The sequence below is a fragment of the Lutra lutra genome, chromosome 11 (genome assembly GCF_902655055.1).
Source record: "Lutra lutra chromosome 11, mLutLut1.2, whole genome shotgun sequence".
NCBI classification, from domain to species: Eukaryota; Metazoa; Chordata; class Mammalia; order Carnivora; family Mustelidae; genus Lutra; species Lutra lutra.
This window is the reverse complement of record NC_062288.1, coordinates 84,267,347-84,280,264: the sequence shown is the minus strand read 5'-3', so window position 1 is coordinate 84,280,264 and position 12,918 is coordinate 84,267,347. Positions and strand designations below refer to the sequence as shown.

At 36.3% G+C, this 12,918-nt stretch overlaps 1 protein-coding gene across 4 annotated transcripts in view; it reads left to right on the top strand.

Moving 5' to 3' along the window:
• The window catches only part of ZNF800 (zinc finger protein 800), a 49,372-nt gene that overhangs the window by 32,912 nt on the left and 3,542 nt on the right, over window positions 1-12,918 (top strand). Inside the window, exon 6 of one of the 4 annotated variants that reach the window (XM_047694170.1) lies at window positions 3,710-12,815. The exons of the other annotated variants lie outside the window; for them this stretch is intronic. Coding sequence (XP_047550126.1) covers window positions 3,710-3,734 — 25 coding nt within the window. The 3' untranslated portion in view covers window positions 3,735-12,815. Of the gene's footprint in view, window positions 1-3,709; window positions 12,816-12,918 lie in introns of those variants that run through there. 4 annotated transcript variants of the gene reach the window in all.

Here is a 12,918-nt window from a genome sequence, read left to right as displayed (position 1 = left end):
GCCCCATGAATAACTAATTGAAATGATCTATTTGAGGTTTTCCTTAGGCTATAAGCATCTTAAGGGTAGGGCTTCTATCTTTTCTTTATGACCCTGGCATCCGTCATAGGACCTAGAACATGGTAGATGTTGATAAATATTTATTGAACTGATCCTCCTATGAACTCTCATCCTTTTTCTCTTGCCACTGGCCTTTGCTACTAGGCCTTTAAATATGAATCGAAGTTTCCTTAGTCTTTTTTTCTTTTTTTTACACTGCCTCAGTGATTCCTTCACTTCCAGTGCATCAGTTATCACTCCCGTGAAGATGACCCCAGACCTGTTTTCTAGCCTGGCTATTCTGATTACAATCCCATTTGTTTTCAAAGTCGTAAGTCAGACATCTCTCTATGGCTGTTTCTCCAGTACCTTAAAGGCAACAAAAACTCAGTAAACTAAACTTACTATCTTCACTTTAAACTTGTACCTTCTTTATGTGTTCCCTGTCTCCCTTATTTATACTCGTACCCACCCAGTTGCCTAGACTAATTAGAATCCTAGGAAATGCCTTGACTTTTTTTTTTTTCCTTCTCTTATATTCTTCACCTACTCAGTGATCAGTGCCTGTCCATCCTGCCTTTGGATGTTTTTTTACATTTGGCTATTCCTTGCCATCTCCATATTTAGTAGTTTAATTTGGACTCTTATCTTGTACCCACACTATTGCATTAGTCTTGTAACTGACCTCCTCTCTAATCTGTCTTCCATGCTGCTGTCAGAACTATCTTCCTAAAACACAGATCTGCTGTTACTGTCACTTGACTGACTTGTTCTCAGGTCTTGGCTTAATTGTCACTTCTGAATAAAGACAACCTAAAGTATGTCTTCCTTGTAGTTCTCTTTCATATTCCTTTCCTTCTTGTCATCTAATACAGTTTGTAATTATGTTTATGTTTGTGCATTGATTTGTTTAATGTCTGTTTTCCTGCTGGAGAGATTTATGTAAGAGACAAGAGAGTTTTGTAGACCCTGTGCCTACCACAGTGCTTGGGACATAATGCTTTGAAAATATTTGTTGAATGAGTGGGTGGATGGTAGCTTATCAGTATAGGCAAATAGGAGGTAGCAAAAGCAGAAAAGTTACAGGTCCTAGACTCTTTGTACATTCACACAGACCTTGGTCTGTAGTTCTGGCTTTTCTGTAATAGTAATGGGCTTCTCCCTTCTGTCTTTTGCATTTATTTCCATGAGGATGGGAGTCAACAATTACATTACCCCATACTCACCTAATGCTGATGTGACTGTTGTTGGTTTGGGGGCTACTGGGTGGTGGCAGCTAGATTTTTTTTTACCTATTATTGATGATAGGTGGTGCCCCAGACATGCAAGCAAACTGGTTATTTGCTAGGTCAAGTTAACCCAGATTCCTTTTTAGCTTCTTGAGTGATGCAAGCCTTAACACCACATATTAATTAAAGTGTTTATTACTTATAGGACTAGTTGTATTTGAAATGAGGTATTTATTTGCCTTTTAAAGATTGAAGATTTCAATTTAACAAACTTTTGTTGAATAGAAGCTAAAATAAATAGTTTAAAAATATCTGTGGATGGGGCCCCTGGGTGGCTCAGTGGGTTAAAGCCTCTGCCTCCGGCTCAGGTCATGATCCCAGGGTCTTAGGATCAAGCCCCGCATTGGGCTCTCTGCTAGACAGGGAGTCTGTTTCCCTTCCGTTTTCTCTGCCTATCTCTCTGCCTACTTGTGATCTCTCTTTCTCTGCCAAATAAATAAATAAAATCCTTTAAAAAATATCTAGGGATAGATCAGTAATAATAAGAAAATTAAAGTTTTTTGCCTCAGTGAAACTTGCTCAGGTATTTGATGCATATTCTTCAGATTTCACTGTTTTTAGGTGACTAGCTTCATCTATTCAGTAGGCATATCGAGCTCCTGCCTGTGTGAGATACTGAGTTAGGTGCTACGGTTACAGAGATAAGAGACAGTTCTTCTCTCACGTATCATAGAAGAAGAATGTATTACAAGGATACACACAAATGGAATATCAAAGCACACTGAAGGGTAGGGGAAAGCTTTTCATAATTCCTAAATTCATTCTTGAATTGAGTTTTGAAAGAATTAGGTAGAAAAAACTTCCAGGTGAGTACAGAAACACAAGACCACATGTAGATCGAGGGAAGGAATGTGAGATAAAGTGATGGCCAAATCAAGAGAGATCTTATGTACCAACTAAGTAGTTTGAATCATATTTTGATGATTAGGGGTAGCTGTTGAAGAATTTGAAGCAGGGGTGTATGATAGCATTGAGGAGATTGAATTGGGGTGGAGAGTAAGATTTGTGGTGGGGAAACCAAATAAAAGCCAGTTTCAGAAATCTAAGTAGGAAGTGATAAGGGCCTACATTTAGGTAAGGCAATGAAACTGGAGACAGATATGGATACTAACTCTAATTATTTCGAAAGTGGAATTTTCCAGCCTGTGGAGATGATAAGGAATTGAATACAATTGCCAGGTTTGGGAATTTTGGTTGAGCAGGTGGGTTAGATCATTCCTCAAGGTAGGGAACGCAAGAGGAGGAATACTTTTCTGGGGGGAAATGTTGAATTAAAGTTTAGATGTGTTGAGGTTGAGGTGCTGTTGGAACATCTCATTGGAGATGCTTAGTAGGACCGGGAGATACAGACTAGAGGTCAAGAGAGCTTATCCAGGGACTTGAGATTTATGAGTCATTAGTGTGTGTGTATTTTCAGCCTTAGGTTTTGAAGAGGTTACGAAGAAGAATAAATAGAGTCAGCATGTCATACTACTCACATTCTTCTGGTTTATTGTGTAATTTGGGCCGATGCCTTTCTATTTCAGTTTTGCTTTTGGGAAATGATGTTTGGCTAGCACTGATTCTCAATCTGCCCCACCCAGTACTACTTACTGCTGCCATGTGTACAGTCTGTAATGTAACATATATTTCATACTACCCTAAGAAGTGCTGGATAATTAAATTCTAATACTGTTAGGTAATGTGAACTAACCTGTGTTTTATTTAGAAGGCTTTACAAAAATTTGTAAGACCTATTTTAAAAGATTAACTTTAGAAAGGAAATACCTTATTTTAAAAAATAAAACCATTAGTTTTCTTAGACAGAATAAGATCTGTTTGTTGAGTCCTATACCTTGGACATGTCCAGGATTTGTTTGTGATTTAGCCCGCCCGCCTGCCTGCCTTTTTTTTTTAAATAGATGGGGAGAGAGAAAAGGGTCACAGGGAGGGGCAGAAGGAGAGAGAGAATCTTAAGCAGGGTCTATGCCCAGCACAACCTAATGTGGGGCTCAGTCTTACAACCCTGATATAATCTAAGCCAAAATCAAGAGTCAGTCGCTTAACTGACTGCCACCCAGGTGTCCCTAGTTCCTGTGCTTCTGATCAAGGCAGAAACTATTTCTGAAAACTAGGAGGAAGCCATCTCACCAAACCAATAGAGTCTGACATAATCCTTAGGATAGGCTTAATTTAGTATCCATAGCCAGATTCTAAGGGGGAAAATGTGCTATTAAACACTGACCAGATGATTGAAGTATATTAATTTTACTTTACTAAGCTGCATTTTCTGCATGGGTGAATATTTAAGATAACAATTAAGAACTAGGTCCTGCATTATTATATATGTTCCTATGGCCCTCACTGGTTTCTCCCAATTTCTTTTCATTTTCTTTCTGAAGGGAGAACCTAACGATGAAACTTTAGACCTTGCCATTTAGATTGCCACTAGAGCTCTCCACAGGTGGAGGTTTTTGTGCCCTCAGAACTGACATGAAGCAGCCTGTTTACCCTGCCCAGGACAATGGATACTGAGGAGTACGGTATGCCAAATGAGTTTTGAGAAGTCAGCCCTGCTTGGGATTGAAATCAGTGACTTAATACTGAAAGCATAGGTCTGTATACCATTTGAGCTATCCAGCTTTTGATTAACTTATAAAATCTGCCTTTAAAGGGAAGAATTCCTGGGAGACTATCCTTGTCAAGTTTTAATAGAATGAATTTTATGGATGAGTTATGACCCTTAAAAACTGAAGTCAGTAACAGAAATGCTGACAGACTTGAACTAGAAGAGGACAGCTATATTATAGTCTTATAATCTGTAGTTAAATGAGAAAAGAAACCTTTAAAGTTTTCTGTTCTAATGCTTTGAAAACAATTTCTTTTTCTTGTTATTTGAACTTTAATAATAGACATTAGCATAAACCTAATATCCATGTCAAAATAAGACAAGGCACATTGCTGTAGCATAGAATTATTTTAAATCATAAACTTTTAACTAATACGTATTTCAGATCTTCTCTTCTAAATAAATTTGTTTTTAAACATTGATTTTTTTTTTCCTGGCAAGCTTCTATATACCCATTCTCACCTCAGTAAATCACTAAGTGATTATTGAATAAAGGTAATTTGTGTATTTAGGCATGTGTAGGATTGTAACAAAAATGAAGAGTTGAACAGAATTTTAGAATATATATTTTCTGCATTGAGGACTTCATTTAATAACCTTCTTTATATTTGTTGATATTCTTTAATGCCCTGTGCCAACGTTTTAGAAATTTTCTTAGAAATTTCTTACAAGATTTATCATATTTCAATAACACACACAGATTTTTTTTATCCAAAAGATAATGAATACCTTGAATTTATAGTATGCCAAAATTTAATAAGTAATTAGATGTTCTTTTAGCTTTACTAGATCACTGAGCAATAGAGGGTGGTTTTTGTTTTGTTTTGACATTCTTTTTCATGTAGTAAAATCCACAGCACTCTATTACATCGACTAGACCAAGTTTACAGACTTAATCAATGGAAAAGTAAAACTGGCACCTCTTGATTTCCTGGTTTTGTGTATCTTGGGTGGAGCTGACTCCTGGGTGTGAAGGTTGTGATGGGAAATGATGCTAGGTACTTGCAAGAAAATACTGGAAGATGTTTGCCAAACATCCTGTATAAGTATGATTTTCTCATACCTCAGAGCCCTACCCTATTTAAAGTTACATCTAGATGCATGTTGTTCTTGTACTGGAACCTGTTCAGTCACTTTTGGTGTAATACTAGCATGGCATCTCTCCCGTGTAGTAGTCTGTGAAGGAAATTTGGCAACCCAGTATTTGAAATTAATTTCTAACAGGTTTTGCAAAGTTGCTATTTAAAATCAAACTATGACTAAAACTAAATGCATCATTCTACCAACACTGACTTCCCTTGCTGACTGTTTTGTCCATGCTACCACCATCATTTTGCTTATCTTGCAGATTTCAAAATTCTAGTCCTTTTATGACTGTGTTCTTGATAGCTTCAACCCATGGTGACCTCTTCCTTGGATGAACTCACAATATTTACCTTACCACTAATTTTTCACACTCATCCTTTGTGTTGTTATTGCATTATTATTTAACTAGAGTGTCCTGGTGATTAGACTCAACACTTTGAGGCCTGACAGTCTTTCTCCACAGCATCATGAATAAATGAATCGTCAGGCATATTCCTATTCTCTGTTCTCTAGATGTCAGTTTGGGTTTCTTTCTTTTCAGGGTCCTCTTCGTGTCTTCCTTTGGCCTAAACCACCTATTGCTCTTGACTTGGCTACTCTGGTTCTGTTAGTATCTTGTGTTAGTGGAAATTATGAATGATTTTAGGAGATCCTGGGGCTAATTTTATGGGACTAGGGGGTGATTTTTCCACCTTTTTTCCTATCTCAGGATCCATTTTTAAAACTGCCACAAAAACTATACTTTTTTACAGTTATTTTTAATAGGTATTCATTTATCAAAATATATTCTGGAATTCTGTATCTTGGAAGCAATAGTTTAGATATATAAAAAAGGAGGACTAACCGGAAACAAAGAAGAGAAATACTGTTGAATTGCCAAACACGAATTTTATTTCCAGACTCATTTGCTTGCTGTGGTACTTCTTCCCCCCCGCCCCCTTATAGCCTAATGGGAACAGAACACACAGAAGTGTAAATAATTATAATATTGCATTATATAAGTAACTGCAAAGTAAGGTCTTAAACTATTTTTTTTTTTTTAGCCACCTGGCATTTTGTATATACCATCTTTTGAGCCATAATTTTATTGAATTACAGATGGGGATTCTAGAGATTTAGTAGAACCTCATTTTAAACTGGAGAAAGTTGAGGTAAGTGATTGCACCAGGTCACACATCTAGTAAATGAAGAAGTCAGGAATGGAGGCCAGCTATCTCTTAAAGATTATTTTAGTTAGGTAATAACACATACATGTAAAAAAATAATACAATGAGGTGTTCTGTGAAAGGTAAGTTTTCTTCCTATCCCATCTTTCTCTTCCCTCATTTTCTACCCCAGAGTCAAATTACTAGTTTCTTGGGTTTTCAAGAGCTGTTCTATGTGTAGATAAACATAGAAATATATACATTCCCCTTGATGCAAATGGTAGCATGTTTGTATACACTCTTCTGTACCTTTTTTTTTTTCCACTTTTTTTTTTCCACATGGCATATGTCTGAATTTTATGGAACCCAGATATACTTATTCTTTGGTCCATGAACTTCCATTTTACTACATTGTCTGTCATTTAAACAACCAGTTTTTTGTTCATGTGAATGGACAAAGTGTTAAATTATTCGTTGTCTCTAGTATATATTGCATTCCTCATGTGACCATAATGTACTATGTCACACTGCTTTCAGAAAGAGATCATGGTCATTGGTTTATTTTATAATAAAGTTGAAGGTAAAAAAAGTAAGTGAAATATATATAATAGTTATTGCTAGTAACCTAAAATATCTGATTAGGATATTTACTTTCCCATTTGAGAAAGAAATGACAGGCAGAGTTTTCAGGAAAATGATTTACCTTTAGACTTGTGTAAAATCTGTTTGGTATGTACAAAAATGTTTAATTTCTCAGTGCCAGTGAAAAGCAATGATTTATAAATATCAAATCACAAATCTTTATTTTCTAAATTTTTAATACCTATTTTTTTAAGATTTTTATTTTTAAGTCATCTGTATGCCCAACATGGGGCTTGAACTCACAACCCTGAGATCAAGAGTCACACACTCTACTGACTGATACAGCCAGGCTCCCCTATTTTCTAAATTTTTCATCTCCAACCTCATATGCAAATAACAGACACAATTTTTCATTTGTTTCTCAAAGCAGATTGTAACTATGTGTTTTAATCTTCTTAATATGCCTCATGATCATCTGCATAAAAATGTATCCTTAATTTTGGTCATTTTATTTTGGCATATATATATATATATATATCAATGCAATTATGGCTTTATTTTTCAGACATTAATGGGGCCTAAAGAACACAGTTTTAGATCTTTTGGACCAAACTATATCACAAAAGGCAAATCCATTAAAAAAATATGTCCCATGCCAAATGTCCATGATAGGATTTATGGAGGCTAAGTATTTATATTTGAATTTTACTTTAGATGGACAGTAATCCTGCATTCTCCCTAAGACGGCAGTACTTCTCAATGCACTATTTACTGAGTAATTCTGTTTGAAAATAGTATTAATTATAAGTCCATTACTGGTCGGAAAAAAGTTAATCATACTAAAAGTATATTTTTATAATACTTTCACAATAGTTAAAATTCAGTAGTAGAACAAATAAGATCATATCTTTGAGGCTTATAGCATTAGTGCTGCTTTTACGTGTGTTGTCCTCAACCCTGAATACAGGGTACTCCTGGTTCTTACTGCATTCTGAACTCGGAATTCTTGATGTAAGAGAACTAGTCTTGTCAAAAACTGTGATAAGTCAGGTTAGAACCTGTATTTATAGGTCTCTCTCCTATGGAGATGTTTTCAGAAAACAAAAGCTGACAAACAGCACCCCAAACGAAAACAAACTCATGTAACCATGTATTACGTGAGACACAGAAAATATTTTGATATTTATTCTATGGTGTAAGTTTATATGTTCCAATTCTACCTCTACTTGAATTTCTTTTTGTTTTTGCATAAATGACTAATTTAACAAGTGAAACAAACACTTGTTGCTGCCATTAAAAAAAAAAAACAATCTTGAGCCTTCTCTGCTGTAAAAACTAAGCTGTAAATTCACAAGGTGGTGCCCTGGAGCCTGGAGAAACACTATTTTCTTCTTCCTTTTTCCATAATGTTCATTCCTAATTGGTTCTGGTGTGCGTGCGTGTGTGTGTGTGTGTGTGTTGATTGCATTTGGATGTGTATATGTGTGTTTGAAATCACATGGCACATGGCATTGTAGTTTGCAAATGGGGAACAAGACAAGGAGGGCAGGCTAGCCTCCCTACCAGGCCTCACAGGGAACTTCGACGTGGCCATTACTTTCTAAGGCTGGCCTTAATTACGGGTTGATCTAGCAAGGTGACTGGGTGCTAGAGAACTGGGTCGCTCTAACCAACCTCCTAGATATGGTGTGCAAATTCCACAATGCTAGTTTTAAAATTTTCAATGAGGGCTATCAGGCATACTGGCTTCTCATTTTTAGGGCTCAGTGTATGTTCTCCAAATAGGCAAATCTACAGTCTACTAAATTATAATCAGAAGATTGCTTGATGAGCATTGAATCAGCTCTCAGTGACCAAAATCAGCAAGTTCTGGTAGTATAATGCATTCATCTTTCCCAAGGAATATATTTGCCACCCAGACCAGATGTTCTTCAATTCTCAGAGCATCCTTTTTACTAGACCAGGCTGCAGACAGATGGCCAGCTTTTGATTTCTTGATTTTTTTCTTACATAGTTACTATAGATGATCTCCTTTAGCACATTTTTTCCCATTAGAGTTTAATAAAATGGCATTCATATCTGTAAAATAGCTCGGTGCCTGGCATACAGTAATTAAATGATAACTAATATTGATAAGTATAAATAGTGTTGCGTTCAGGTCACCTTGATACTTGTATCGTCAAAGACAGTCTTTTGGGCCATTTCTTTAGATAAGCGATCTATTTCATCTTTTACATTTTGAGTTATTTTCATTCTTTATTCTCTAATTCTTTTAACTCCTTAATTTCATTTATCCTTAATATTGAATCCATGAGCTAATTAAGGACAATCATTTTTGGCTCCGAATGATTTTGTTACCATTTTGTTTTTGAGACTTTGATTCTTTTCAAATTTCAGTTTTTTGCTCCAAAATACCTCATTCCCTACAGTTTCCCATCTGCAGTGTGAATCTGTTGAAAGAGATCATCTTCAAGTTACTGCTCAGCTCTAGAATAGATAGAATTTTAGATCTTTTTTGAACAGATCATGTCAGGTATAGCCCTTGCCATCTAATCACGCTTACTTTCATTTCAAGCTCTGCCTGAGTCTTTCTCATAGCATGTAAAGTTATTTTGAAAATAGTAGCAGCATCAGGATTGTTAGAATTACAGGGAGGCAATAATTGAAAACCCCAGAGGCAGAGGTGTGATGATGGTGAATGATTACCACCAGTCAACAATGAAATTGCAAGTATGACAAGTACACAGTTGGCAGAACTTTTTGAATGTAAAGGAGTATAGAAAGGAAAAACAGTTGATTACTCCAGCAACAATGAGCACTGTCAGCCTTCTGCTCTTCATCCATCCAGGGATCAGTTATTCTCTTAAGAGTGGCAAAATAGATTTAGGAAAACAGTGGGGACATTGCCACAGCTCTTTCTCGTATTTGTAAAAATACAGATTATGGTGAATTTTTGAAGCTGGTGGTCTCGGAACCACTGTTGTGGGAGTTCAGAAAATGGAGAGATCATTTCAGACAGATATTCAGGGAAAGCTTGTCAGGAGTGGCTTTGGTCTGGGTCTTGAGGGATGGGCAGTGCTTGAATAGATGAAAGGAGGGAGAAAACATTTTTTGATGGGTGAAATACCAAGAATAAAAGCATAGAGGTGAGAAATAGTAGTGTATGTTAGGGGAGTGGAGAGCCAAGTAGTTTGGTACAAAATTTCTTAAAATATGGTCCATGAGAGAGAATCGAGGCAGTGCTTCCTGTCAAATACCACTTACTTCAGGATTAGAAAAACGTGGTCGTTTAGCATGGAACTGGACGGAACTATTGATGCCTCTCAGTGCATCAAGCTTCCTGTTTTCATGTGCTCCCTGATGTCCTCAAAGAATTCCATATTAAAACACTTTTTGGAAATTGGAAAGGCTGTCAACATTTTCAAAATAATTCTCTCTGTATCTCTCTAATATTCAAGTGGAAGAAAAAAAAAAGTGATATCACTCTGAGGGCGGATGTGCGCCTGTCATGTCAGGTACACTTCATGGCTTTCCTGCTTTGATGAGGGAAGGATAGCCACACTTTACTGTGTCTTGTTATTCTCCATATCAGCTGCTGTCACCACCACCTTTCCAAGAGATATTACTAAGAAAGAGGAACAGAATATGTTGTTCTTCTCTACTAGACAGAAGTCTGCTGCCTTTCAAGAGGCCTTAATTGAATGTGAAAGCAGAGGAAATAGTGTCACTTGACTCTAGCTTGAAAGTCTTGGAGGAATTTAGTGTCCCAGTACAGAGGCTACCTCAATCTGACAAAACATTCTGTGGAATTCTGCTTTGGTTCTGCATACCTTTGTGAGTCAAAGATTTCATTACTTGTTATCATGGAGAAAAAGTTGCAGCTGATCATTGAAGAAGATATATGTGTTGCTATGTCAAAGACCGTATTGTAATTTCATCTCAACAAGCCAAAACTCACTCAGATTTACTACTGGGCAGTTAGAATTTTTTAAAGTAATTTTCTTCAGGAAGCCACCATTTTTCTTTTATGAAAAGTAACAATGTGAGGGAGGCATAGTCATTTATAAATATTGGTTTTTATATATTGCTTATGTTCAGGAAATCAGTTTCCAGTGCAATGAAATAAAGTATAGGGTGTATGCATTTGGGTGCATGTTTCTGGAAAAGAAGTCTGTATCTTTAATCGGAATCTCAGACTGGTCTTTGACTCCCCTGAAAGGTTAGGAACTAATAATTTAGCTAGTGTGGAGTCAATAGGATGCTATGGATGAGCAAAGGAATGACAGGAAATTAGAAAGCTCATGTGAAGAATGTGAGAAAGAAAGCTTCAGCAGGACTGAGGGGTGACTTAGGAATTCAGATTAGCTCCAGGCTCTGAGTTATCCTAATAATCTGAAGGTAATTTCCTAGATAGAGCTTCTCAAAGGTAGGAACCCCCTGTTACCTTCTTCGGTTTTAGTGTGTAAGCACAGTGCCTGAGAAAATAGGTACTCAAAAATGTCAAATTGAATCACTCTACAGTTAATGAAAGTTGGACTACAACACCCAAAATAAATGTTCTTCTGTTTTATCTGTATTTAATCCTGTTTATAACTCACTTGGTGGAAAATAAGGTTTTTGAAGAGAGAGTGCTTTATATTATATAGCTCAAACAACCTTTTTGTTCAGGAGTGGTTAGTTAATGCAAACATTTGGCCTCTTTGGATTTGTTCTGTGTAAGTTTTATTTCTGATAAACATTTACTAGAGGTGTGCCTCTAGACATGATAATTTTGTCCAGTCCCTTCAGAAAGAAGGAAACTTGTAGGATAGTGTGGATGAGTAGGTCATCATATATTTAAGCAATATTCTAATGAACATCTAAATTTGGATTTGTTCATCATTAAGTAAAATCAACCTGACAACTCTGAGGTCATTTTGGTTTAAAATATCTTTGGAACTTATAATGTATTTTCTATCAATTTAACAACAATGCCCTGGAATCCCACCCCTACATTATATCAGTATAATTTTCTGTGATCTTTAAGCATTTTCCTGGGACAAGGTTTGGCAAAACAGACTTCTTAAGTATTAATAACTGCTAAAAATTTAAATGTGTTCTCTTGGAAGACAAAGATGTTTAGATTCCAGTTCATTGTAACATTTTAGTTTTGCTCCCCCTAAGTTCTTTTAAGTTAAAGAGAAAATTATTGAATACATTGTTAAAACACTGGTATTATAAAAAAACATTTGTTCCAAAAATATAGTTGTTTTTTTCTGTGGCAATTATAAATCAAATTAGTTTTGTTAAAAGCCCAGAAATCCTCCCCCCCAACTTTTGTCTGAAGCAGAAATGATTACTAGAGTAAAATAAGGTCTGATGCCCACCAGTTTGCTAAATAAGATGATTATTTTCATAAATTTGAATTGAGAGAAAGTTAGAATGGGTACATAAGAATGGAGTAAAATTTTATTGAATTAACTTGTTTTTTTTTTGTTATAAAAATAAAAAGTGCTTCTTGTATACAATTTGGGAAATATCTCAAGATTACCTGAGGCCTCATCACCTGGAGATGACCATGTCACGTTTTGGAGTGTTTTACACATCTGTGGTGTGGTGTGTGTGTACGTACACACATACGTATACACCTCTACACACACAGTACAAATGGGGATGAAAACGGATTTTTTTTCATTCCATGTAGTATACATACTTTCCCATATGATTAGGTATTATTTCCCAGCATTATTTTAATAAGCTAATATCCACTATAAGAAAAGACCGTAATCAAACCGACATCTTACTGTTGGGTATAGGATATTTCCAGTTTTTCTTGAATTTTTAAAATTTTCGTTGCTTTTTGTTTTTGCTGTTTTCTTCGGTTATAGATACTGCACTGAATACCCTGTATGGAAATTTTGTATGTATTCATAATTATTCCTTACGGGAAAATTCTAAAACTAGAATTGCGGGTCAAAGTATAAAAAAAAGAAGGGTTCTGATACATTTCCTTACATTGCTAAAACCTGGATGAGACTTCAGCTGGGTGCTGGCCTCCCCTGATCAACACAGGAGAGAAACCTGTGACGGTGGGACAACCTGTTGGGCGGAAGCGGCATCGCGCGGAGTTTGGGTTCGCGGCTCCCGGATTAGCTGGGAGGAGCCGGCGCGTGAGTCCCGTTTCTAACCG